Raw genomic sequence first — 27,436 nt, forward strand, 5'->3', positions numbered from 1 at the left:
CTAATTTTTTTGAGCTTCCAATAAGGAATTCCATAATTACCATAGTCTACCTTTCCTTTCCTCACCCTTTCCTTATTTCAAAAACTACCTTTCCTTTCCTCACCCTTTCCTTATTTCTAGTAATCAATCTTTCACTTTTTGGACTCATCATCATGAAATGAGATTCTTCCAAAAAAGGTAAAGAAAAAATCTTTATCTCGGAAGGAACAATGTGATGTACACTTTGTTGTTATTTGTTCAATGTCTTAGAGGTTGTATTTGAAGTTGAACCACTATTAATTTGAAGCACAATTTGATTGCTCAAATTTTTTCTCTCACGTCAATTCACCATATTCGAATCTCCTCAATTTGATTCTCCAATCCTTTGGTTTGAAGTCAATGAAGATAGTAAGTTGGAAAGGCTAGGACATACAATGGAAGGAAAGAAAGAGAAATACTTGAAGAGGAAGAGGGGCAGAAAGGCTACCACATACATTGGAATGAAAGAGAAATTTTTGAAGAGGACAAGGGGTAGAAAGGATTGAGTAATGTGGCTTTTTTTTAATATAAAGGGCTAAGGTAACTTTGTAGACTTTGACTTTATCCATCATTACCCATGTATTCAAATGGCGTGATGATGTTTATGGCAGCAGTCAAGTGCTCACTCAACCCAAGTTTTTTGTTGGCCTTTTAACAATTGAATTTGTCTTGATTGTGACATTTCCGTATCAATTGATTTTTTACAGACTATCCCAAACCATAATGACATCTGCTTTAAAATGTAAGGCATCTAGGCAATCATCTTTCAGTTTTCGTATGAATTTATCTTTCCTTGTTTGCTAGTTTGAAAGATAAAGCCCCAAAAATTCCCTCTATTTTAACCTCCATGTCGATCTCATGCTGCCTGAGTTGACCCGTGTGGAGGCATTCTATGATGGCACTTTACTTTCTTTCTTTTTTGAGGAGATTGCAACCAACAAGTAGTTCAATTAATGAAAGACTAAGAATTAGGTTGTCCACAAACCCATGGTTTAAAATCATCGAACATCTTTGGGGATACTCCAAGCTTCTTTACATTTACGAGTACACATGCAACAATCAATGTCACAATCTTTGACTCAAATCGACTTGACAATAAGAACTAAATTTGTTTTGTGCTACAAGATCGGCTCACGCTAATGTCTGTATTGAGAAATGTGATGAAGATGAATGATCCTCTCTATCATGGACTTAGGCAAGCTGGTAGTCTAACTGAAGAGGAATCTCAAGAATACCCCCCGCACAAGATGTCAGTGGTGGCAGTGGTCTCATCAATGGATCTTCTCAAAGGCCCCCCTCACTATGAAGGGTTCATCGTCGATGAGGAGTCTACATAGAGTATGGTAGCGTCTGTTGTCTGGGAGACTCATTCGAGCCAACCCCAATGCCATGAGGAGGTTTAGCGCCAACCCTTATCTAGCATCCAAAGGTCTAGGAGGATCAAGAAGGCTTCATGCTGGGTAGCAGGCTCACCTTGGTTGGGCACAATGGGAAAGTGGCTCAACCAAATCTTTTGGAGCATGGAGTAATCTCCCTACCAAGAGGTATGTGCGTGTGCCCTCTCATCTAAGAGAGGCAAGTACACGAATGATAGACAAACTCCATCATTCCTAAGGCAACTTGGCTCATTTTGGGAGGTCACACCTTCACCATCTTATAGGATATAAGGACCAAGGGCCTTTCTAGCTGAGTACAAGACTAGAACACTCCTTCCCGACTGCGTCATGTTCCTTTAGTTGAGGATAATGTTTGGGAGACAAAAATCAATTGCCACCTATATGAAAGATGTTGGTCTTGAAACTTTCCGGTTCATTAGAAGCAAAAATTAGGACGTGCCAAACAAGAGGCTTCAGCTCATTGACATTGAAATTATGCCCTGATATTGGAGGAAAACATACAGTTTTCACATGAATGTTGTGAAAACGTACATCTCACTACCAAAACATGAGAATTGGCACTAAAAAGGAATCATTACAGACATCCCAACAATAGGGTGAAGGAACAAAGGTGAAACTGTAAAGGAATTATGGATGATCAACCCAAAACTCAAAAATCACTAAATAGCACGATTGCATCATCTAACTTGAGCAAGGATGCTTCCAAAACTGTGGCAATACGGCGGATGCGTTTAACTTGCTCGTGCTGGCTTTGAGTAAGAGTGACATGTGGTGTGTCCCCAGAAGACTTTGAATGATGAAATTGTTTCAAGACATCCAAAACCTGCACACATGAGCAGACTGATACATGATAAGGCTGCTCATGCTGCACAAACGAAGTCTTATTTTTCTGCTCTTTCTTGCTGCAAATGCATAAGGTGACAACTCTCCATTCTAAATCACTATCACTGGCACGCAACAAAATCACGGAGATACTTGTGCATCATTGACGGGGGCAACTTGTTCCATTAAGAATGATATGCATGCCCCATTGAAAGAAACAATCAGTCTATAAACACCTCTAAAATAGGACAAACTAGCTTGTTAGCTTTATATTTTTACAACAGAAGACAAAATGGCAATGAAAACAACGTTCAGAGGTGACAACAGGAAATAAGTATCTTATCTCATGCACGCCAACATTGTATTACCTTAAAGAAATATTAAGATAAAGACACAATAATGATTAAGATATACCTCTTGTTCTTGTTGCAGTTCGTGGGCAAGCCGCTGCCCAACATTAGATGCAGCTCGGAACATGTCTTCAAGAATATGTTCTACTACACAAGGATAGTTCACCCGCCACAAATAGATGGTTTTGGATGGAGCATGATCAGGTGCCTTTGCCACTTCCTGTATAGCCAATAAACAAGTGCATTATATTTCTTAGCAGAAGTATGGACAAGATAGTTTGCCCTTACTGTACATATCATGCAGAAGGTGACTAATATAAACAATCAATATATACCCTTGCACAATAGGTTTATTATGTCCATGTTACACTGATATGACACTCATAAATAGAATAAGTATTTCATATTCAGCACAACAGTTGGGCATTCATGAACTACTAGCAATACAACAAAAAGGGTATATATATTACATAATGAGGATGATAAAGATATATAGCACATTGTTACAAACACACGATAGAACTGATGAAAAGAGCCCTCTGAAATGTGAAAAGTTTTGCCTGTCACCATAGCGAAGTCAACCAGGAAAAGAAATGTTGGAGAATAACGCTCCCATTGTTCAATGTGTAAGGCCCCCATATGAGAAGAAGCTAGAGAGCACTGGGATAGGGTAAGAACTTGGCCATCTATGGATATAGCATATGGTCATGCAATAGGGGCATGGGTGGCTACAGAAAGGGCCCAACCCATAAATCTGTACATCAGTCATCTGTCGCTCTGACAGGTTGGCTGGTGACATGGAAACCAGATCAGCAGTTCACATGGCTGTACGTACACATGCCAGCTGATGATGTGGCAGCAGCCAGGGCTGATGTGGCAGTTGGCAGGGCTGATGACATGGCAGCCTGCAGATGATGTGGCTTCCTGGCGATGATATGGTGGGGGCACAACTACAACACCTAATGAAGGAAATCAATAATGTACAGACTTTGGAAGCCGCTCTATAGGCTAAAACAAACCCCAAGGGCATGGTACATAAACCAATAAGTGCTTGGTATGAACTGGTTTGTTTAGAAATCCTTGACACCAACCTACATCTCTTTGGGAAGAAGGTATAGGACTTGGGCTCATTGTTTATGTTAATGAGATAATGCTCATATGGGACCATGAGAAGTTCAAAGAAATTCAGTCATCTTAAAGAGAGTTTGAGATGAATGACCTTGGCTTATTGCATTATTTTTCCAGATTGAGGTGCATCAGTGATGGCATATTCATTTCATAGTAGAAATGTTCCAAGGAGATCGTTGAGCCTTATCAGATAAAGCATTGCAGCCCATCTGCAACTCCAATGGAGGTCCATGCAAGGCGGTCCAAGGAGGACGAATTCCCACTATTAGAAATCACGAAGTATCAGAGGTTGATTGGCAGCCTCATGTATTTGTCTAAGACAAGACCCGCCATCAGCAAATTGGTTTATTGTGTTCATTCTCCACCAATCCAAGGGACAGCTCAACAGTATGGCATCAAGTACATTGCACAAGAGGATTCTATGACTCAGATTGGGCACACCAGAAGGTCTGCTGAGGATTTTTTCTTATGCAGGTAGAAATTGTGTTTCTTCTTTGAGCGAGAAACATCAACAGTTGCACTTTCTTTTGACGGAGGCAGAGACAGAGTACCAGGCTACATGCATTGCCACATATGTGACGCCGTCCGGCCCAGATGGATATTGGATAATATGGATTCTTGTCAGGATGATGCGACCATCCTATATTGCAATAGCTAGAGTTGCATTGCCATTGCAAAGAAGCTAGTGTGCAATGTTCATACAAAAGAATTTCTAGGTTTGCTACTACTTTGTAATAGAAAAAATCATCACCAAAGAGAATACTTTCCACGTCTTCACAAAGGCACTCAGTGGTGAGACACATGAGTACTTGATGAAGCTATTTGGAGCCACTTGGAACCAGATCACTGAATAAACACAAATTGCCATTGAGAGGGAAGGGCGGGGGGAATGTCCACCTCAATGTAGATGCTCAACATGTAAGGTCCCCATATGAGCAGAATCCAAACATCATTACAATAGGTAAAAAACTAAACCATCTTTGCAGAGATATATACATTGCATATGGCCATGCAATGCATGGGTTGTGCAAACATTGCACTAATGAAAGCTGCTATTTATGCATATTTAGATCAGCCATTTGGCAACTAGATCTGGAGTCCAAGTATAACATGGCAATAGCCAAGGTTGATATGGTAGTTGGCAGATGAATAGCAGCCTTCGGATGAGTCTTGACACAGTTGCTTGCAAACGATGTGGCCACTGGCAATGCAATCAGGTTCTGACATGACAGGTTGTCTTGCATACGTGGCAGTCGGCTTGCACACACAGGCAGGCAGTCCACACATGCGGCAGGTCAATCTGCTTGCTGGTTGGTTGACCAGGAGCCCTTTCATGGACAAGGTGAGGGTGGAGGCTGATGTGAGGTGTGTGCCGGAAGCCTGGGCACTCATGGCATCCCCCTACTTCCTCAAGCGATACTGATGATGATCTATGGGAGGCCGAACACAACCTTTATGGGACCACAGCATTATAAAGATAGCAACTGCTAGGCACATGTGAAGTGCCATGCAGTTGCTCAAGAAACTTTCCGCTAGTCTTCATGACTAGGGAGAAAGGGGGGAGGGGGAATTTGCACACTTTTATCTTACATCTCAAAGGAAGAATGTTATCATTAGCATTTTAGCAATGCCCAAATCTATTTCTTGAGCTCTATGCTTTTGAACAGTCATCATTAAAGACACAGCACTCCAAAGCAAGATATGGGCTGTTTCTCAACCGTGTACACCATTTCTCATAATCAATAACCACAATGTCAAAAAAGAAAAAAAAACCTGAAGTTGCAAGTACTCCTCCTTCAACAGCCTGTACAGAATTTCCCTAGTCTCCTTCAATGCTACCAAAGCAATGTCTGAAATCTGCATTACACATATAATACACGTGCTTAAGCCTTATTCCAACACAAAACCAGAAAGCTACTGTCATTGAATTTCGATACAGTTTATATATCCTTCAGCTAAGTCGTTCCATAGGTAATTGCCTGCTTCTGCTCTAGCTGTCCCTTCATAGATAAAAGCCTGAAGATTCGGCAACTCTCCTTCCCATACCGTTGAAGAACAATACCTTCCAACTGCACAATCAGTAGGTTATACATATAGAACTCTCACACAATCCAGAGGCAAAAAGGCATTAGCATTAACATTATTGGAAACATTAATCAGAGCACACAAAAGTTCAAGTAAAGGTTTTGTACTCATGCCCACTTTCACAAGACTTTCAAACTGACCCACAGGTCAGAAACATACCTCAAATCTGCGAGCAGACTCGATAATTTTGTACATATCTGACAGTCTTTTGTAAAGGATACCATGTTGACCTCTGGATTCTTTGCGACGGCCACAGCAAAACCTAGTTATTTTCAGAACAATGCCGTAACTGAATTGACAAGGATATCAGGATACTAATTACATACTGACTGCTCAGGTCACCTTGACGACTTAGGAATCCCAAGGACTCAGCACACATCATATGAAGAGCCATCCTGATTCGCTCCATTGTCATTGTCCGCCCCTCGGGTAATGTCCTTACTGCCTGTGTAATTGCATCCATTGATAACGGTGCTGTGAACATCCAAAACACAAGAACCACTGTAAACATTATGCACAACTATTCCAGGACTTGAAATTAGTTCTGGTAAGCAGACAGGAAATGCCAGATAATCACAAAGAAGGAAGCTTCTAGATAAGGCAGGGCCTAAGCCATTTTGGCAGATGCTTTCATGAAAGTAATCGCCTAAGTCTCTGCCTAGGCCTCCTCGAGAAGAAATGGGAACCTGTAATCATCTAATGTGTCTTCCATAACCACCATTCGCGTTTTCATTTGCAATGGATCAAACCATCTCCAAAGTGGAAATGCTTATTATTATTGACTACTCCATAAAGCAACAAGCTTTTGGATTGGAAAACTCCTTGCTCCTTAAAAAGGCAACCTGCAGGCGCTCCTGCCCTAGCCCTTTAGCCCCACCCAGCCTTTCTCACAACTCTCACAAACACTCTAACACACACTCAAGCTTGCATACGGTCACTCATCACACACACACACACTCAGAAGCAAAAGCACATTTCCCCACTAACACTAACAAGAAATCACTGGTATGACCAGGACTGTAAAGACCCAAATAAAGGCTGGAAAACACCAGACACAGGAGAGAAGAAAGACAAAGCACAAACATATACACAAATGGTAAGGAGTAAGAAAAGGTTGTTTCTCAAGAACAAGCAACTTGAGAGCTGTGAGGAGCTGAAACAAAATCCCAGAAAGTTCTATCAGAAATTGCATGGCAACAAACCTCAAGAGAGGGGAGCACAATGGGATGTTATGATACGATTTTTAAACGTCTTTATGAAAGCGATGGGGAAGAGAAAGTCAACACAATTACATTACCAAAGCATCAAATGCAACTGAGGACGTGGGTAAAAGCCTGAAAAAGCTAGCCAATCGGAAAGCTCCAAACACACAAGGGCTAGTAGCGGAAATGTTGACATGGGGAGGCAAGAAGACAAAGAAAATGCTTACCAGGCTTATGAATATGGCTCTAGAAGAAGGATTCCCTTTAGAATGGCAGATTAGTAGAATTGTGCCAATTCATAAGGGGGGGACAGCAAGATGGCAAAGAACTACTAGTCCAATGGCAAAGCTATATGGCACTATCCTTGAGCAAAAAATCAGCAAAATGGGAGGAGGAACAAGGGGTCAAAGCACAATCCTAGGCAAGGTTTCGTCCCAAACACTCAACAGTTGATCATTTGGTGGCCATAAGAGCTGCAGCAGCAGGAGCCAACATTAGAAAAAGGTTGTTTATTGTTGCTTGTTGATTTCAAGAAAGCCTTTGATACAGTTCCACGTAAGCTATGGGAAAGGCTGGAAGAACTTCCAGTCCCTCTAGAACTCAGAGAAGCAACATATCGACTCTATGAGAGACTTTTAGCAGAGCTAGCACAGATGCTAGTAGATGGATCATGTTCCAAGAGAGAAGATGTCATAAGCAGTGATATAAGAGTGAAGCAAGGATGTCCCCTCTCACCAACACTTTTTGGCCTTTATATTGATGATTTGGAAGAGTGAATGAAAGCACATAGCAAGGAGGGTGAAATGAAAATACATAGCAAGGAGGGTGTGCAGATTGCACGATACGATTTGCTAATGCTTATTTATGCAGATGATGTGGTATTCTTCGCAAAGAGCAAGGAAAAGTTGCAAGCACGCTTAGATGTTTTGAGAGAATTTTGCAGACATTCAGAAATGCAGGTCAATATAGAGAAGACAGAAATAACGGTGATTGGAACATGTAATAAACAGGTGGATGTTACCTTCAAAAGAGAGACAATGTTAACAAATATATATATCTAGGGCTGAATGTCACGGACAACTACCAAATGAAATGCATCATGCATGTGTGGAGGAGAGTACTGGGAGGTTTGAAAGCGCTCTATAGCTAAGAGTTTCCAAAATAAATGAAGGAAATCACACCCGTGGAATCGGGAAATGAGAAAATTCCTATACACTATGTTGTGCAAACAGTAATCCTTTTGCACCAGTTTCCTCACACCTAGACCCTTAACACCATTGTGATTGGCAATGTCATGTCCAAGATCTACGCATCGGTGCTCAATACACAAGTTAGCCACCTTGCAGAGCTCCAAGGATTTAGGGACGAGGGACACGCAAGCTTTTGAGCCGATCATTCCCCTCTGAATCACATACTCACACTCAGAGCTGTAATTGACGAGGCCAGAGCACAGAGAGGATTTATTGCTCATTTGTGGATTTCCACAAGAAGCTTTTGACGCAATGCCAAGAGCTCACCTCATCAAACGCTTGCAAGGTCTAGGGTATGGTTTACCATCTGGGCAGTCATGGCACTCTATGAAAGGATCCAAGGTTCGAACTGGTGGCACACGGTGGACAAAGGAGAAAATGAGTATTATCGAGGTCAAACACGGTTGTCCGTTATCACCAACCCCTTTTAGCCTATACATTGACTAGCTCGTGACTTTCATCGTGACACTAGGGGGGTAGGCCGCTCTCTTGCTAGATCCTTGATCCAGATTCTCCTATGCAGTTTATGTGGTCTTACTCTCATCTTCAGCAAAGGGCCTCGAGCGACACGTCAATGCACTCCATAACTTTTGCGGGCACATGATCTGAAGGTCAACCTTGGTAAAACCAAGGTCATGATCTTCGACACATCCCAAGCAGCCATGCACAGAGAGCACTTCATGTTGGACGGATAACCGATGGAGGTTGTCGCATCCTACACATACTTGGGGACTCTTTTCTCTGGCCTTACTTTCATAATGCGACTAGCGATGTGCAAGCCCGACTAAGTAGAGGATACGCCGTGCTTGCTAGACTTGAGCAACACTGCTTCCACTCTCATTTCCAAGATCCCCATACCAAGTCTCTTCTCTTCGACTCCCTGGTCCTCCCAAGGTCATGTATGGCAGTCCTGTTGAGGGCCTGACCTATCAGAGGTACATTAAGCTGGAGAGGCTCCAGATTCTCTTATTATCATGGAAAATCCGTAATAAGTTGTCGATCCCACACTCGATCGTTTTCACTGAGTTTGACCTCCACTACAGCTTGGCACAGCGTTCCAAGTGATCACATATCTCTATAGAGTCAAAGATTATGGTTCCTTGACCTTAGGACGATGCAGACTGCAGTGGCCGATCTTATCTTCATCCATGACTTTAGCAGCTGAGGGCAATCAGAGGTGTTGGTATGCACGTACATTACCGACCTTTCAGTATAGCCTTGAGGTCCTTGCTATTCTGCCCACTTACCACCAGGCTAACCATGTTATCCGAGAGGACATCTTACACCTACACACATTCAAGACCCGATTAGCCCCCGAGTGAAGCTCAGCTTCTACAGGGACCACTGCTTGCGAATATCAAGGGAGGGCTTTATCGACCCACTAGCCTATACACGGATCCACCACCCCCATTCTTTGAGAATATCGATCGAACGGTTCTGTGTTTCATCACACAAACTATGCATTGAGAGTGGCCAAGTTGATGCATACCAAGAGAGGGTCGCATCTAGACTCTATGTGATCTGCAACAAATTAAGTGAAGAGCACACTGCTTTTAGATGCCCTGAGTACTACAAGACCCGAGATTGTTACCACTAGTTTTTCAGCAATGGGTCAGACCCCTTTCCAGCCTCCTGTATTACCCAGATCAGAGATGTTTGGGGACTTTCATTCATAAGGCCATACAACACAGAGACCATCTACTCAGGGCACATAGACGAGATCAAAGTACTCAACCAAACTCCACTCAAAGTGTAATCACTATGTTTGGCAACTTTCATCATAAGGCCGTACAACACAGAGACTACTTGCTCAAGGCACACAGATGAGATTTAGGGTACTCATCCAAATCTCACTCGGAGTGTGATCACCGAGTTTTTCCAGCCAGATACCACGAACCAATACGCCCCGAGGAGATGGCGTAGCCAAGGCCCGAAGCGAGTCGACAAACTCTTTAATGGGTTCATACACACATCAAGCTCAGGGATCTTCCCTCCATGTTCACCAGACTAGAGACACGGCCGATGGGACAATGGTATATGTCCAACAAAGGGCCCAGCTAGGAGACCACAGTAGACCACACACACTGATCATCGCCAACACTCTATCGTTGGATTTATACCCATGCAGCCTCGTACATCACCGAGGCAACTCATGGGCTTTATCCCTCTACTAGACCACCGCAGTGATGCCACACCATAGCTTTCATCCTCTCCATGGGCTCAGACATCCTTTTTGTACTAGTGTTTCAATATTTATGTTGCACCTGTCTTGGCTGTAGATGCCCAACTAGAGGCTCACTCATTCAGCTTATTGTATCTCGTTTTTCAGTCTCATAGACCCTATAGTCTTCGAAAGAATGTCAATAAACTCTCCCTCAAAGCATGATCATTGAGAATTTTCAGCCAAGCAACATGGACTAGCAGGCCCCTGAGAGATGGCAAAGCTGAGGTCCAAAGCGAGAGACACAACAGACTCACCAGTGGGTGGATGAGTAGATCAGCCTTGGGGACCTTCCCTCCATATCACCAGACTGAAGAGACGACCGACGGGGGTGACAATGGCACTTGTCCGTCATAGGGCCACAATTAGGAGACTACAACGGATCACACATACCATCCGTTGTCAATTTTATGCCACCGCAATACCGTACACCGCCGAGCTCCCCCTTGGCCTTGTCCCTCTCGCCAACTTCTAAAGGATCATTGCAATGATGCCACACACCACAATTTCCACCCCCTCCATGGGCTCAAACATTTTCATGTATTAGTGGTTCTATGATTTATGTTGTACTTGTCTAGGGTGTTGATGCCTGCTTTGAGGCTCCAGCCACTCAGCTCATTGTATCAGGTTCTCTCTCTCTCTCTCTCTCTCTCTCTCTCTCTCTCTCGTCGCCTCCCATCATCTCTCCCTCCCATCGGCCTCCTGTCGCCCGTCACCTAGCCCCCCAGCCTCCCGTACAAGCCATACAGACCGTACAGCCGCCTTCAGCCTTCATTGTACAGCTGCCGCCGCCATCCGCACAGCAGCAGAGCAGCCTTTTCGTCCAGGTCTTCCAAAGCAGAGCAAAAGGGGAGAGATCTAATAGACCTCAAACTGGGCTGATCCCCTGGCCCAGTTTGAGGGGTTAGCTTCAGCTAAGGGGTCCATAGATTGCACAAGCTACCGTTATGGAGTCCCCCTCTTTCCCTAAGATGAAGCAATTCGCCACCACACCAGTCAGCAAGCCCTCGTACTCTAATATTGCAGCCTCATCAGCGACACCCAGCCTGTATGCACTATACTTTAAGTGAGGGTTGGATCAGACCCGCAGGAGCAAATCTACTATCTACAGCAAGAAGTAACAGAGCTCAGGCTTATGGTAGCAGCTCTTAGGAAGAAAGTGAAGGAGATGGAAAATAATGGTAAGCAGAAGAACATTGCTGAAGTTCTACAGAAACGCAGCTCATCTCCACTAGCACCAACACTTGCCTCCACGGTCAAAGAGATGATTACCACTCAGGTCAGTTCAGCCAAGAAAGAGATGGCTATTATAGCCAACAACAAAATCAACAAAGCAGATCTTTATACAGAGGGTAAAAGAGCAGGAAAACATAGCAAAAAATAAGAAAATATTGCGCATTGGGGGGTTGCCAAAGGATTGCCTCGGTTGTCCGGTTGATCTCTTTACTGAGGGATACATAGAAGAAGAAAATCTCACGTGTCTCAAGAAGGAGATACCACATATAGAATGGGATGAAACTAACATCAGTTGTCTCCCTTAGCACAAGTTTATTTCACAAAGAGGGTAGGAAAAACCAAGATTCTCCGACAGACAAAGAAGCTGAAAGGTACACGGATATGGATATCTAAGGAGCTCACTCTAACTCAGCTCAAACAAAGGAATGTTAAACTTGCTAAAGTGAAGGATGCACACAAAGCTGGAAAATGGGCAGTTTATCGTGATGGACAAGCCTTGATTCGTGATTACAAATCTAAACCCAAAGACTCTCGGTCTTAAGCTGATGTTATTAGAATTAGTAGCTAGTTATGCATCTAAATAATTGGGGCTGAGTTGCCTTGAGCACTCCTTCAACTCTCTGGATACCGAGATGTATTTGCAACTTTTTAGGTGTGTACCTTGTCCCATAGACCGGTGAGGTCTCCCATGGATGTTAATAGATATTTCTTTTCTCTCTCTCTCTCTCTCATTGCAGTGATCCTTTGAAAATGGCAAGAGCCCAGAGCACCCCTTACCAATTGTCAATGGATACACTTGGGAGTCAGCCTATAGGGAGGAGATGAGGGAGACAGGTGGAGTACGTGGCTCAGGAGGAGTGGCAGTCCTGTATAGATCATCTCTCATTGGGGCGATCTTAGTGGAGAGGAGAGACCCACACTCTAGGTTCCTTTGGATCCGATTACGATGCACGACTAGCGATCTGCTACTTTCCATCGAAGACATCACACTTCGCCAGGGCAGTGCGAGAGGAGGCTAAGACATCACCATACAGACCTCTCCACCAGGATATCATGGATTTTTCGAGCCGCAGAGAGGTTCTCCTAGTTGGGGACTTTAACACGAGGACGGGAGCACATCAGGTGCCATTGGTAGATTTTCTAGAGGATGTTATTTCACTTCCCCCGACATAGATCTCGTTGACGCTAGCATTTCACGAGTGTCCATTGATAGACGGGCCCCTGTTACCTCCTATGGACATGCGCTCCTGGATCTGGGTACGGCCCATGATCTCATTATCTATAAGGGTCTTGAGTGATGGCACTCCTCTAGTGGCTTCACCTACTTTCCACATGGAGGGGGGTCTAGCGTGGTTGATTATATCTTGGTATCCCCTAGGAGCATTCACATGCACTTCTCACCACCTCCCCTTGGGGCTGATCATACATATCTCTTCTTTAGTATCACTACTCCTCGTCTTGCTACACACCTACCACACCACCTAGTTACTCTACTTATCACGACATATACTTCGATCACATCCTCTCACCGAGATATTCTGCACGACTCTACACTCTACTCACATATATTGACTACACACTCTCCTAGAGGATCGGGCCGCTTTGATTAGCCGATCGTTGAAGCAGTTTATCTCGGTTTCCCAGGCACATGGATCCTCAACACTATCACACCTATCCACAAGGCAGGGGATCCCATGAGTCCAAGTAGCTATAGGTGGAGGTCAGCCGCTATGCAAAGATGCAAGGGCTCAAAGTAGAGAGACAGGCACGCTTATGGCGCGATCATGGGACCATGGACCATATACTTACACTCAGGAGTGTCATAGAGGAGGCCAGAGCACAGAGACAGAGGGTCTAGTGCTGCTTTGTGGATTTCCGCAAACCGTTCGAGCATGTCTCATCAAGTGTTTGCAGGAGCTGGGCTATTGCCAGGAGATGGTTTGGGCTGTTATGGCACTTTACGAGAGGGTTTCCGACAAAGTTCGTATGAGGGGGGATGGACAAATGAGATCATGAACACCATCGGGGTCAAACAAAGTTGCCCACTTTCTCTAACCTTGTTTGGCCTTTATATAGACGAGCTTGAGCCTTTTATGAGGACCTTGGGAGGAGCTGGTTGCTCTCTCGCCAACTACATGCTCCAGATTCTATTGTACGCTGATGATGTGGTACTCTTATTATCGTCTGCTGAGGGGCTCCAGAGACATCTAGATGCACTAATGGCTTTTTGCGATTCCCATGACCTGGGTAAAACCAAGGTTATGATCTTCAACACCTCCAAGGCAGCTGCACACAGAGAGTAGTTCATGTTTGATGGGGCACCAGTTGAGATTGTCTCACCATACACTTACCTTGGGGTTCTATTCTCTGGACCTATCTTCACGATGAGGCCGGCGATGCAGGCCTCATCTAAGTAGAGGATACACCTCCCTTGCCCGACTGGAGAGACAGTGCTTCCATTCACATTTTCAGGGCCCATGGACCAAGGTTCTCCTTTTTCCATCCTTTGGGCATGTACAGCAGCACTTGCTGGGAGCCAGATCTATCCGACACAGTGTGGACTCGAGTGGACAGATTACAGGTTCTCTTGTTGTCACGGATGATCCACACAATGCCATTTGTTCCTCATAAGATCATTCAGACTGAGTTCGGGGCTTCCCCCCGCTCCTGTCTCCATGATTTAATGAGACACTCCCTATGTCAGACCGCCTCATGAATGAAAGCAGCCAGGCATCTCTGATCTAGGTATGAGAGGAGTCTGGAGAGGCCTTCAAATCCATCTCTGAAAAGGAAGTGGTATCGTCCATGGATCTCATAGTAAATTGAACAACGAAAGACGAAGTGCTCCTCTAATTCCACCTTGTGCCGATCACATAATGTGCCAATATGACTCTCTTTGGGGATCTCATTTGCTCGCCCACTCTCGATACGGAGTCGATGCAATGACACGTGGAACTATCCAATGGCAATCCTTAGTGAGTGTGGTAGGTGAATTTGAATGTACCCTGGTGGGATAATGAAACCCTCGTCAGAACTGCGCAGGTAGTAGTCCCGATAGAAACTGAGCTTCACAGGAAGCTCTGTCTATGCCAACCAGGTCCTGAATGTGTGTAGTTGTAAGAGATCCTCCCGGATGATAAGGTTGAACTCGTTCCCCCGAAACGGGACAAACGGGGCATCAATGTTGTACTGAAAGGGTGGCAACCTGTCTATATGGAAATCCAATCTCTCAAAACATTTGCATGTGTGAGCATACCAACATCTCTGATCACCCTAAGTTGCCAATGCCATAGAAGATGCTAATGCCAACTAAGGTAGCCTGCGTCGCCCTACAGTACAGGAGCCATATACTCGTACAGGGTATAGATAAGTGATAGTATGAAATGCCGCATCTAGCTGCAAGCTTACCTGGTCCATCCCAGAGTATGATCACAGAAATCTTCTAGTCAAAGCATGTTGTCCCCCCAGCCACAGATAGCAGGAGAGGCAGGGACCTTGAGATCAAGATGCAGCACACTCGACAGAGACAGATGCACAGATCACACTCACCGATATTTCTTCCATTTTCAGACCTGGAGTACGCCGACTCGAGTTACCGTGGCACTCGTCAAGCATCAGATAGCTACCAAGAGGGCACGACGGACCACTCATCTAGATAGCAGACAACGATCTATCGCGGGCTTCGTGCCTACACTACCTAGTCCATCATCGGATGCATCTTCACGTTTGATCAGACTCCATCTTCCATGGGGGCGATGATGCTAGGGATGTTTTATGACTAGGGTGACATGTATGATGATATCATTGACTATGTTTATACAATTTTCTCTAGCATGGGTTAGGATGCTTGCTTAGTAGCTCCACCCTTTTGCTCATTGTATCAAGTTTTCTATCAGTCTCATAGACCCATCGGTCTTTAGCAGACTTCAATAAACTCTCTCTCTCTCTCTCTCTCATGAGGAATTGAATACGCTTAAGGAAGGCACTAGAGGAGAAGGGGACTACTGCATGCAAGGCACTAGAGGAATTTAAAGCAGAGAACGCAAAGCTTAAGAAGGATATGGCAGCCCTACAAGTCACCATGCAAGGGAAACACGAAGGAATCTCTCAGCAAATAAGTGCAGGAAAAGCAACGATGAAAGAGTGGACTGAAGTGGTCAAGAAAGTCTCATCAGCCCCTAAAAAGGAATTCATCTCTGATGCATTAGAGGAGGCGAAAAGAAGACACCATAGATCAATAAATGTCCGTGTTAGAGGCCTACCAATGGGAGACACCCGATGGTAGACGCCAAGGCACTAATAAACAAAATGGGCATCAACCTCACCTTTTAAGGGGCATGAAGAGTAGGCAAGGATGATGCACCGTCGACGCAAACGATTGTGAGATTCAGGACAGCAGCAGATAGGTCCACTTTTATGAGCATCAGAGCAGCACTGAAGGGGACAAGGACATATCTAGATGATGATCTCACGCTTTTACAACAAGAACACCACAGAGAAGGGATGTTCCGGGTTATGGCAGCAAGACAGGAAGGGAAATGGGCTGTTTATAGAGATGAGGTAAGCACATGACGGTGTCGGTCTTTGCACTTAGTTTCCTTCCCATTACCCTTATAACCCTCATTTTGACCTGGTTCTCACATGGACCAGAAATACTCAATCTTCACCACTTGATTTCCTGGCCTTCCCAAATGGTATTCAAGCTCCTGAAAACTGTTAGGGGGGCACTCAGCAGGTCCTCGAGATTCCCCAACTTCCAAACCCCCCTTCCTCTGCAGCAGCAGGAATTACCTTAGAGAGAGATGGTGTGCCGAGAGTTCATGTCATGATCTAGAACTCTGAGGTTTTAGATGATCATGTATTTCTCAACCCCCTGATGGGTCCCCTTATAGGCAAAGGATGGAGGTCACTAATTACCAGGCCAGTTGCATGTTGCATACAATTGCATAACCTTGCACAAAACTACCCCAGGGGTGACCAGACACACAAAGAGACGCCCAGACTACAGTTTCTTGGAGGAAACTCTACAAAGTATGGGCTGCTGTAAGCAGTGGATTTTAGGCATTTCTTCACGGTACCACCGAACTTAGAACCAAATTTCCAATCAGAGTGGCAGAGGAGACAAGTTTCAATATCGAAATAAGTTTGCCAGGGCTGCCCGCTTGCTCCCTTTCTCTATCTTCTAGTAACCAAGGGAATGAGTCACTTCCTCCATTCCCAGACACACATTACTGGACTTCATCTTGCCACCAAGAATGACAAAGACCTTCTTGATTGCGAGTTTGAGGATGACAGCCATATTCATTGAGTTCTTTCTCAAGAATTCATGAAGCTTCGAAGCAACATTGATGGATTTTTGCCTTTCAACCATGCACACATCATGTGGCGCAAATCCATTCGATCTTGGGTCAATTATATAGACATGCCAAGATGGGAGACTATGCTTGTGGTTTCAGATAGATAGAGAGTCATAAATCCATTGGATTTTGGGTCAGTCGTGCTGCAGACACACCAGGATGGAGACCCGAGCTTGGTTTATTTGGGATGCCATGTAGAACTTGGAGAATATCAGGGGGAAGCTACTCTATTGGAGCTCCACTACCTAGACTTAGCCTCCAGAGCCTTTGTGGTGAACCAAGTTTTATTAGCTTATGCATGGTATATCATGTCCGATGGCGCGCATGATACGAGAGCCAGGGTGGCTTGCAGCACTATCATCTTACTTAGACATGAGGAAGGCCTCAACATTATCAATCCTAACATCTAGTTCAAAGCCTCGCTAGGTAAGTTTGTCATAAAAGGACTCCTGCTTGGCAATGAATGTCAGAAGGGTTCCTCACTCAGTATATTCAGGTATGCACTTCCCATTGGCTTCCCACTACCAGGGATACGTGCCCCCATGGTTCCTCACTCTAATGTTAGCCCTTCTAAGCTGTGCTCCACCACTAAGGACTTGGCTTACAACTCTCACGTTAACTTTTTTAACCATACTTCTATCCATTATGAGCTTAGTAAAAGGCTATTGTCCCCACATTATGTGATATGACAAGAGGTACCCCTTCTCTCCTCCAATATTGGACAGGTTTAATGCAAAAGAAACTATTAACGCTGCCCAATCCAGTGCATTTGGAATATAGATACATTGCAGTAGCTAGTCATGCTTAATAAATCGAACATGGATGGATGCTACTTAATGGTAGAAAGTTCATACATTGTGTACATTCCCTAGTAAAACGTTTTGTATGCTCTGTCTTGTTTTAACACCTACCATAAACCCATTCAAGAGACAATTTCAGGCCAAGCCATTTACAAAAATGTTGTAGATATACTTCTAAACTTCATCAGTTATGTGTAACTAGACCTCCCTTAATTTCAGACTGTGAGGCCAATATTAAGAGTACAGCAAGTTCCCCCAAAATGTTACTCTCACCTGAAATTCTTTGTTTGGCATTGCTCTCTGTGTTTCGTGTTGCTTCCAGCATGGCTTGAAGTATAGCTCCCGCACCAATGTCTAGCCTTGATCTCACGTGATTGACACAGGCCTGGGACTCCAACCACAATCAGGGAAAAGCCTTCAGCCTTGAGATACATTAAATAAAACAATACTGGAATCCCACCTTTCAGAAAGAGCTCGATGAGGTACTTGTTGCCGTCTTTAGTCATTCAGTTTCATGGAGAGTAGCTTTTCAGGAAAATAACAACATGGCAGACAGTGATGAACGCCAACAAGGAAGAATTGCACGGGGGAAAGAGGCGGGGGGGGGATCTCTCCTTGGCATTTGGTGAGAGGCATCCATATATCATATTGAGACAGATACCCAGAGCAGCACCTCTACAAAGGCATAAATTCAATATGGAACATCCAGAAAAGTTTTCTGTTCACCTGATGTCTTAGCCTCCTCATAAACTCTTCATAGTTGACCCGCCACAGGACCTCTTTTTCATCAATTGTGGCCATTGTCTTCCCATCCATTGCCAAAGCATCCCTTTTGCGCTGTCAATAAATAAATGTTCAATTCAATTGCAAGTACAGATTGTGCATAGAGTAAGAAAAAGACAAAAAATAACTAATTTGTTGAAGCAAGCACCTTTCTTACCCCTCTCACTTAGAGGATACTGGATTCACATGAAACATGGCCATGATCCTTCATGTAAAGGCAAAAACAATGCGGCAGTCCTAAATTTCAGTCACAAGGCTATGAACCATTGACTTCTTTATGTACAGCATGAACTAGTTACTATCACATCTCCCCGCCGGTAATTCTCCAATTGAAGACTTTCTTGTCTGTCTGAGGCATTGCAGAAAGGCACAGAAGGCCACTTCAGCACCTACAGGTGTAGATAACATACAGTAGCAACAAAGGGTATAGAAGATTGAAGCAAGATCTAGTTTATATTGCTCTGGACTTGCATATGCCTCTACGGACATCGATATAAGAAACAATAAGGACAACATTTGGACAATCCAGAGGACTGAAAATATGATGCATGAAAACTAGTTGAGAGAAACAGGTAAGACTGCACAGAAAATAGTTGAGGAAGAGCCACTCATACCGGTATGTATGCAGATAAAGAGCTTTATAACATAGAAGTAATACAATACTCAGTCAAACTAGAAACTCTACAAGATTTGATAGGCCAAATGTATTAATCACCTCCATGGGACTTCAGGAAATTATTTAAGATGACAAGACCGTTAAGAGCGACAATCCTATAGCTACATATATCCTGTGATTGAGATCAAAGAGAAAAAGCGCTACGTTCTGAGGTACCTCAGTGCAATGGGTGTGTGAGGCCTGTAATGCCTGAATCAGTCTCATAAAGGGCACTGTAAACCAGCTAGCCCAGTTAATTGGTGATGTCTGCAGCCATGGTATTCAAGCCCAGGGCAGCCAAGATGTGTCTTGTCCCCTATCTGTATTTAAATCCTAACAGCCCTCATTTCACTCATTGTGGGCCCCTTTTGTTTAAGGAAGAGGAAGAAGTAAAAGATCATGCGTTGACTTTGTTGCAAACATTTCTGATCTTGCTAAATGGTGCCTGCAGCATGCCAACATACGTCTCACTCAAACTCAACCCCTCAGGCTACATCATAGAGTCAATGGTACATTGTTCCACTAGGCATTTCCCGCAACAACAGATTTATATATATCCTCTGAGGCATATGGAATAGATTATATAAGAGCATGTTAACTTAGAGCATTTCTGGAGCTTGTAGGTATTTGGAACAGGTTATGTTATAGGATGTCTCAAGCAGCCGAGGAGCACCAGCTTGCTTTTCTACATATCTCTCTCTTCTCTATTTAAAAGCGAGAACTGGAGTTGCCTTACAAAGACTTGCCTCGCTGCTCCGCTAACCAGGTTCTTCCGCATAGCCACAGCTTATCTCAACTGTATTGTTCATATTTCTCGTTATGCTTTTTGTCTTCAAATGTCAGGAATTTTCCTTGACTTTGGTATAGGTTAACAAACTACGTTCTAGCCATGAAAATGTGATAAGCACAATAATCACTCAAAGGTTTCCTTCTGCATCATAGAATTACCAAATGCTGACCAAATTTTGGAGAGAAGGTGACTAGGATTAGAATATTACAGCGAAGGGCATATTCCAATACATTCCTGGAAAGCAAATTCACTGCAAGGTATATTAGCTCCTCTTCTTTCCTCAGCCTTAGGGTTGATACATCAAGCATGGCAAATTATGTTTTCCCCCCTTATGCACTTCGAGTGTGTCAAGATATACTCTGTCTCTATTTGAGATTGCTGCATCCAGATCTATGTTGTGTTTCCTTGCACAAACAATAGTAAATGATAAAAAGTACGTCAACCAGTGTATCTAACCTTGTGTCCACTTTTTCCATCTGTAGCAGAGTTTCTTTTATGTGAATCTGCTTCTGAGCTGTTTGCAATTGATGGAGCCAAGAGAAAGCGTTCTGCGTCCATAGGAGCGGCAGCAGCCAGTACTCGGTTCTCTTCTGTCTCAATGGCCAGCTCCATTCGAGCCCGCTGAAAATTCAAGTCACCCCAGATAGTCTATTATAACACATTTATGAACCTGTGTCTGGTCTTCATCATCTTTCGACCATTCAACAGAGAAATATTTATATTTTTAAGAACAAAAAGCTCAGTTTATCCCATAAACAGCATGTATCTAGCCTTTACAATACACCACCAAACAAAGTCTGAAAAGCAAGCAACCAAGACATGAAATCTCTATTATTTCTCAAAGGATAAGGGTAGTGTCAGCCATGGTGAAAGTAGCCTTGATTATGCATCCATGAGTATACCCATGTTGCGACATAAGACAACAAGAGGGAATGACTCTCTAAACCTCAACCGATTCATACAATTTTTATACAAAATGAATATCATGCCAAGATGCAATTTCGGCACATACTGTTATTATTACTGCAGAAGAAGCCTGTATTCTAAAAGATAAGCCTGAGCAGTTGGCTTCTTTTCCGTCAGCGAAGCCAGAATATTAATAGCTCAGAAATCTAAGAGCTGGAACATTCAAACAGATCGTGAGTAATGCATCTCTCACCACAGTCAAAACATTCAAAAACAGGTTCGTATTTTGAAAGACCTGAAAACATGAAGCTGAAGGCTATCTATTGAGGTCAAATTCCAGGCCGAGGAGGTTGCAAAGGAGGCCGCAATGTCATATTAAGATTCAAAGTAAAAAGTTCCTGGATTTTTGTCATGTTCACAACAATAAAAACCCCAAAACATTGGCAAAATCTTCCTGTCAGGATCCTTTCTCTGCAAATATCTTTCCAGAATCAATGGAAACGGCTTATAATCTCTTTGTCTACCTCGCTAATAGAGGGAAGCAGAATTTTCAGCACAAATCTGTTTCATCTCTCTCCATAAAGGGGGTTACGTGTAGTTCTGTATAGCTTAAGAGCAAATATGCTACCACATCCGCCTCTATCCATGAGTATATAGGAAGGTGGAAGACATAGGGTAGGTTTGCATGCAGGCAAGGCACCACACAGCATCTGAAGTTCATATGGGGCAGCAAGGATTGCCAAGAGGCCATATGGCTGCCACCAGCCCCAGAACAGCCATGTGGTTTTTTTCCTTTCAAGACAGCCAGCGGTCCATGAAAGGCCCCTCAAGCAAGAAAGGCAGATCCATGCAGGTCAGGGTCATGGAGAGGACAACACATTAGGTGCAACCACTCTGCAGCTGCCAGGTGGAAACAGACTGATGTCAGCAATGGCAGGACCTGCAGCAAAGTCGGGTGTGGGGGCCAATTTCCAGGTCACCCTGGGCAGCAGCAAAGTTGGGCTGATTGGTATAGCCTCAGCCCCATATAAGTCTGGTTGGAAAGGAGGGGTTGTACACTATAAAAGCAGGTCCTCACTCTTGATCTCGCACCTTCAACCTCCTATGAGAAGACTTCAGCATTAAAAGGATTACATTCCATTTCTCCAGAGTTATTCCTATCATGTGTCCTTCAGTAATTTGAGCTTTGTGAGGGCCCCACTAGAATTTCACTGGGAGTCTTGGTAGCTTTGATGTCATGAGGCAGCCTAGCACTTTGATCTAGCAATAAAGGTGCTGTAAATGGGACGGAAGACGCTTGCTGGGCCTATATCCAATCTCATACTGACATGATGCGTCTGAAGGTTAGGCTCAGGAGCCTGAGCTCGACGGCCCCAACTCACTGTGTGATCTTCCCTTCTGAAGTAGTAGTATGTGATCTCCTGCTATAAAGGCCATGTCCAACAATGGACCTCATGAGCCTGGATTGGAAGTTGGTGATCTCATGTACAAAGAGAGCACGAATCGTTGTGTAGGCCATCTCCTGGTGGTTCTAGTGATGCCCTATAGGCCATGGTATGTGCCTTGTAGGCATAAATATAGGCACTTGTAGTGTTAGTGCCTTTTAGGCCACATAGGACACTTAGTCCTATGTGACACCTAGGACACTTAGTCCTAGGTCTAGGTACTTGTACCTTGTACTCCTTTTTTTTTCATTATCCTAGTTGACGTGACAGCTAAGACTCGTGCGACTCTTTGCTACCTGCACTCTCTCTTTCATTCAATCCTTCAGTGGTATCAAAGCCAAGGTCTACACTTGTCTTCCAGCTCTCCTCAGCCCCTTGAGCCCTCCATCACTCATTGGAAGTCTGCTCCTTTGCTGGTCGTTCCTGCTCCAGCCCCTGTTCGAGGCTCTCCAGCTGCTATCCAAGGCTCCCAGAGTCTTTTCGCCTCCATTTTTTGTGCTGCAGATCCAGGCGCCCAGCTCCCTGGACCTACATTGCTCCTTGTGCCTCCCTTCCGTACAGTCCGTACGACTGTATGGACGTTCGTACAGATACGTACGGATCTCACGTCAGATCCCGTACGTCTTCTACAAGTGCCTGCGCCGTATGTTGTACTTGTTCCACACCTACTTCTTACTACGCTCCATACTTGCATTCCGTACAGCCACATACTTGTGCCGTACCTACGTTGTACTTGCATCATAACTCCGTACAATCGTACTTGCAGCTGTTCCGCACAAGATACCTGCTATATTCCGTATGGGTATTTGCAGTGTTGGGGCTTTTGCAAGACATTGACAGATTTGGGGTTTTCAATACCTTTCATTTCCTCTAGTTGCAACTTCTTGCAAGAACACTAGAGTTTTGGGATTTGGTGTGCAATTCCTTGTTTGATTGCGGTACATTGGGTCAAGTTGCGGGACATTGAGTCACATTTGCAGGACATTGGGTCAGTTTACAGGACATTGAGTCACATTTGCAAGACATTGAGTCAAATTCGCATACATTGGGTCACATTTGCAAAAATTTCAGCAAATTTTGGGACTTTTCTGCATTTGCCCTCTTTTTGGCCTATTTGCCCTCATTAAATTTGGGGCTTTTGCCAGATTTGCTGTTTTTGCAGTGAACATTGCCTGCCACAGTCACATTTGGGTCAGATCTGCATTTGCCCTTTGTTTTGGGTTGGAAATTTGCAGATATTTGCTGTCATTTTTGGACAGCCAGCTTTTGCAGTGATAGCCTTGAGGTTTTTGGGTTTTTAGGTCTCTTTCAGGGTATCACATTTGCTATGGCTGGGAACAATCAAGATCTATTTGGTGTTCTTCGTGAAGATGATAAGTTGGATGGCACCAACTATCCAACTCTCTCTAACCAACTCGAAGCCTCCGCCAGGGAAATACTGTAGAAGCCCGCTACCTCTAAGGTCCTCCAAGGGCGGAGCCCTTCCGCGTAGATCCACTCCAGAGGCGGTCGAATGATGACCAAAAGGCGGAATCGTTTGGCGCTGTGGCGCCATCTTAGACGAACACGTCACCCTCCTTCCACTGCTGCTGAAGAAGCTCCGCTGCTCTACTACTGATCCAGTCCTGTACCTGCTCCTAGGACTGATCACGAATCGTCTCCCAAACATTTTCATTCGTCCATTGCTCATTCCCGTCACTGGTGATATTGAAGGAATACCTAGGACCATCATGGGGGGCAAGGATGGATACCTTACCCTCCGCCCCCTTTCGGAGGAAGAAGATGCTGATGTCTAGGCATGCAGGGAAGGAGCCAATACCAATTGCATCCAAGTAATCCCAAGGTCCTGCTCGGTAAAACTCCAAAGGTAGAGCTCTAGGAGTTGCCCTTGGGTGGGAGGACAAAGATGAGGAGTCAGAACCAGAAAGAGGGGTGATGGCTGTCGAAAGAGTTGGAGTGGTGCTGGCCGTCTGCGGGGAAAGGCCTCTCCCCTCCATCGGTCCAAGGGAGATAGGTGCGGAGGAGCTCTGTGCTGGCTTCGGGGCCGCAGGCGGCACAGGCGGATGGGGAGGTTCCCACGGGATCATGCTCGAGGGAGAGGGGGGGGATGAAACCAAAGGTGCCGGGGGGGATCCCGTAGGGGGGGGAGGTAGGGGAACCGAGGAGGAGGGGGGAGGAAGGGGGGGGCGGGGTGAAGGATGAGGGGGAGGCTGGCTGACCTTCTCCTTCCCTTTCTCCTTCCCCTTACCGGGCTGCTGCTGACTGGTGACCACAGGGGTCTCTTGCTAGAGAGGGGAAGGCTTTTTTGTTACTGTTTTGTTTCCTTTCCGTTTCCTTTTGACCCCAATCCAGCCTTCCCCTTCGAAGGGGGTGTCAATGCCTAGCGAGGGGGATCCTGAGTTGCCTGGATGGGGGCCATCTGAGGTTCTGTCCTCGTGAAGCGAGGGCAAGAGCACGCCTGGTGCCCGAAGCCGTGTCATCTCAGACACTGATCTGGGCGACCAGTGACCATAATGCGCTGCGTCACCACACCTGTGTCCGTCTCAATCTCGAACTCCGAGGGGATACTCTACGGATCTAGGACTGCCACTTTGACACGTGGCACCCCTTGGGCTGCCGCCGCATCGACGAAGGTGTCCTGCATGAGCCAGCCAAAGTGCGCCCCCAAGTCCTTGATGATCGGGCGAAGCTCTGTTGCGAGGCCTGGGAAGATGAGGATAACTGGATGGCGGGGAATGCGGAAGCAGGCATCGAAGTCCGCTACACTGAAACCCCTATACCATGGGACCATAAGGATGATCTTCCCAACCACAGAGGTAGGGGACCGTCTGATCATATCGCTCGCAGCCTGTGCTGAGGAGAGCTTGAGCCAGAAGATACCACGTCCCATGAGTGCGACCTCCTCAATGTGGCTGTCCTCAAGGTAAAGGGTGGACTGCAACCATAAACGGACGTCTGGGAAAAGTTAGTCGCGGCCTGCTTCACTAAGGAGACCTAATGCTCTGTCAGTGTTATGCGGTAGGCTGAAGGAGGGGGGGTCCGTCTGGGCCACCGGTTCCGGACTTACGGCCGCCATACCGCACCGACAAACTATGAAAGCTCCAAAAGGCGGAGGAAAGGAAGTGGCGGAGGCGAGGGAGGGAGGAATGGGACGGAGGTGGGGGGGGAAAGCGCGAGGGATGGAGATGTACGAGGAAGCAGGGGGAGGAGAGGCGGTAGAGTGGGGAGAGAATGGCGAGGGAGGGGAGGAAAGGAGGAGGGAGGGGGGGTGGCAGCGCGGCGCAGGACGGGGAAGGGGAGGGAGGAGAGGCGAGGGTGTGGCAACGCAGCGCGAGGGAGGGCGGGGAAGCAAGGAGAAGAGGAGGGAGGGGACGGGCGGGGGGGGTGGCAGCGTGGCGCAAAGGTGGGGAAGGGGGAGGAAAGGGGCGGGGGGGTGGTAGCGCAACGCGAGGGGGGGGAGGCGAGGAAGGATGGAGGGGCCGAGAAGGAAGGAGAGGGGGGGCGGATGGCGGGTGGAGAAGGAGGAGAGGGGGACGGAGGGAGGCGCGGCGGCTGCGAGCAGAGAGGCGACAGAGAGGGAGGAAGGGAAGGGGGGAGGGGGCTGCACGGCGCGAGGGAGGTAGACGGGAGCGGGGGGTGGGGGGGTGGGAGCATTCGCAGGAGCGACACTTTCCTGCACGTAGGAAGCCTTCACTTTCACACACGAGAGTGTTTGTGTCTCTTGCATATGTTCATGTACCATCTCAGCTGAGACATAAGCTTGATGGCAAGGCAATCAAATGCATATTTATTGGTTACAGCCAGGAGAGCAGAGGGTATCGGTCATACCAACCAAATACTGGGAAGATTATTGTCAGTAGAGATGTAATCTTTGCTGAACATTCAGCTTCTCCTCTTGTGGACTGCAAAGCTAAGCCAGATGTTGACATGTTTGATGCCTTTGAATCTTGGTTACCTCTGCGTTCCTCAAAAGAGGACTTTGACCAGCAACATGAGCCTCCTGCAGGCCCTCCACCAAGCAATAATCAGCCACTACCCCATGCTGATTTGCAGGTTTCTCTTCCAGCACAAAATGATCCCACTATTCATGATGCAGTCATTGAAGAAAGAGCTGTCAATAGACAGCAAAGGCAAGTTCCCAGATGGCTTCTTGATACATTGAGGGACAGAAAACAAGATCAGCCTTTTGCTGCCCGGACAAGATCAAGGAATAGAAAGCATGGTCACTTTCTTGAGTTTGCACTCCTTGCTACAGCTTGCAATGAAGAGCCTCTGTGCCATAAAGATGCTTTTGACAGCAAAGAGTGGATGGATGCAATGAGAGCTGAGTCACATTCCATTGCTAAAAATGACACATGGGAATTAGAAGATCTCCCTCCCGGCAAGCATGCCATTGGTACCCGGTGGGTCTACAAATTAAAAAGAAAATCTGATGGCAGCATAGATTGATACAAAGCTCGTCTTGTTGCAAAAGGGTATGCCCAACAACAAGGCATTGACTTTGAGGAGACATTTGCTCCCACATCCAGGATTACTACCATTAGATGTGTCATTGCCATTGCAACCCATCATCATTGGCAAGTGCACCAACTTGACATCAAGACTGCTGGGGATCTGCAGGAAGAAGTATATGTCACACAACCTCCTGGCTTTGAGGTTGTTAATTCTGAAAATAAGGTATGCCAACTTAGAAAAGCCCTTAATGGTTTGAAGCAGGCACCCAGGGCATGGTATGCCCAAATTCATGCACACTTACTATCCCTTGGTTTTCAAAATAGCCCCACAGAACCCACTCTTTATGTCCGCAGGAGTGGATCTGATTTTTTAGTGCTGATTTTATATGTGGATGATATGCTCATCATGGGCCCAGATACTCAGCAAATTGCAGCTTTCAAGGCTGATTTGCAGCAGATTTTTGACATGTCAGACATGGGACAGCTCCATTATTATTTGGGCATTCAGTTTGCTCATGTTGAGGGGGGTATCATGAT

The 27,436-nt window shown here is 45.5% G+C and overlaps 1 protein-coding gene across 1 annotated transcript in view; it reads right to left on the reverse strand.

Moving 5' to 3' along the window:
- Positions 1-1,782: 1,782 nt before the first annotated feature.
- Positions 1,783-27,436, reverse strand: part of LOC147898368 (RNA polymerase III subunit RPC82 family protein) — a 112,900-nt gene continuing 87,246 nt past the window's right edge. Inside the window, exons 6-14 of the mRNA XM_087378765.1 lie at positions 20,551-20,715; positions 18,593-18,703; positions 18,140-18,251; positions 6,116-6,274; positions 5,960-5,997; positions 5,695-5,784; positions 5,489-5,572; positions 2,652-2,807; positions 1,783-2,238 (exon numbers count right to left, since the gene is read on the reverse strand). Coding sequence (XP_087234891.1) covers positions 2,065-2,238; positions 2,652-2,807; positions 5,489-5,572; positions 5,695-5,784; positions 5,960-5,997; positions 6,116-6,274; positions 18,140-18,251; positions 18,593-18,703; positions 20,551-20,715 — 1,089 coding nt within the window. The 3' untranslated portion in view covers positions 1,783-2,064. The remainder of the gene's footprint in view (positions 2,239-2,651; positions 2,808-5,488; positions 5,573-5,694; positions 5,785-5,959; positions 5,998-6,115; positions 6,275-18,139; positions 18,252-18,592; positions 18,704-20,550; positions 20,716-27,436) is intronic.

Source organism: Dipteris shenzhenensis, chromosome 9 (genome assembly GCF_047967505.1).
Source record: "Dipteris shenzhenensis isolate YYH24624 ecotype China chromosome 9, Dip_SZ_1.0, whole genome shotgun sequence".
NCBI lineage: Eukaryota > Viridiplantae > Streptophyta > Polypodiopsida > Gleicheniales > Dipteridaceae > Dipteris > Dipteris shenzhenensis.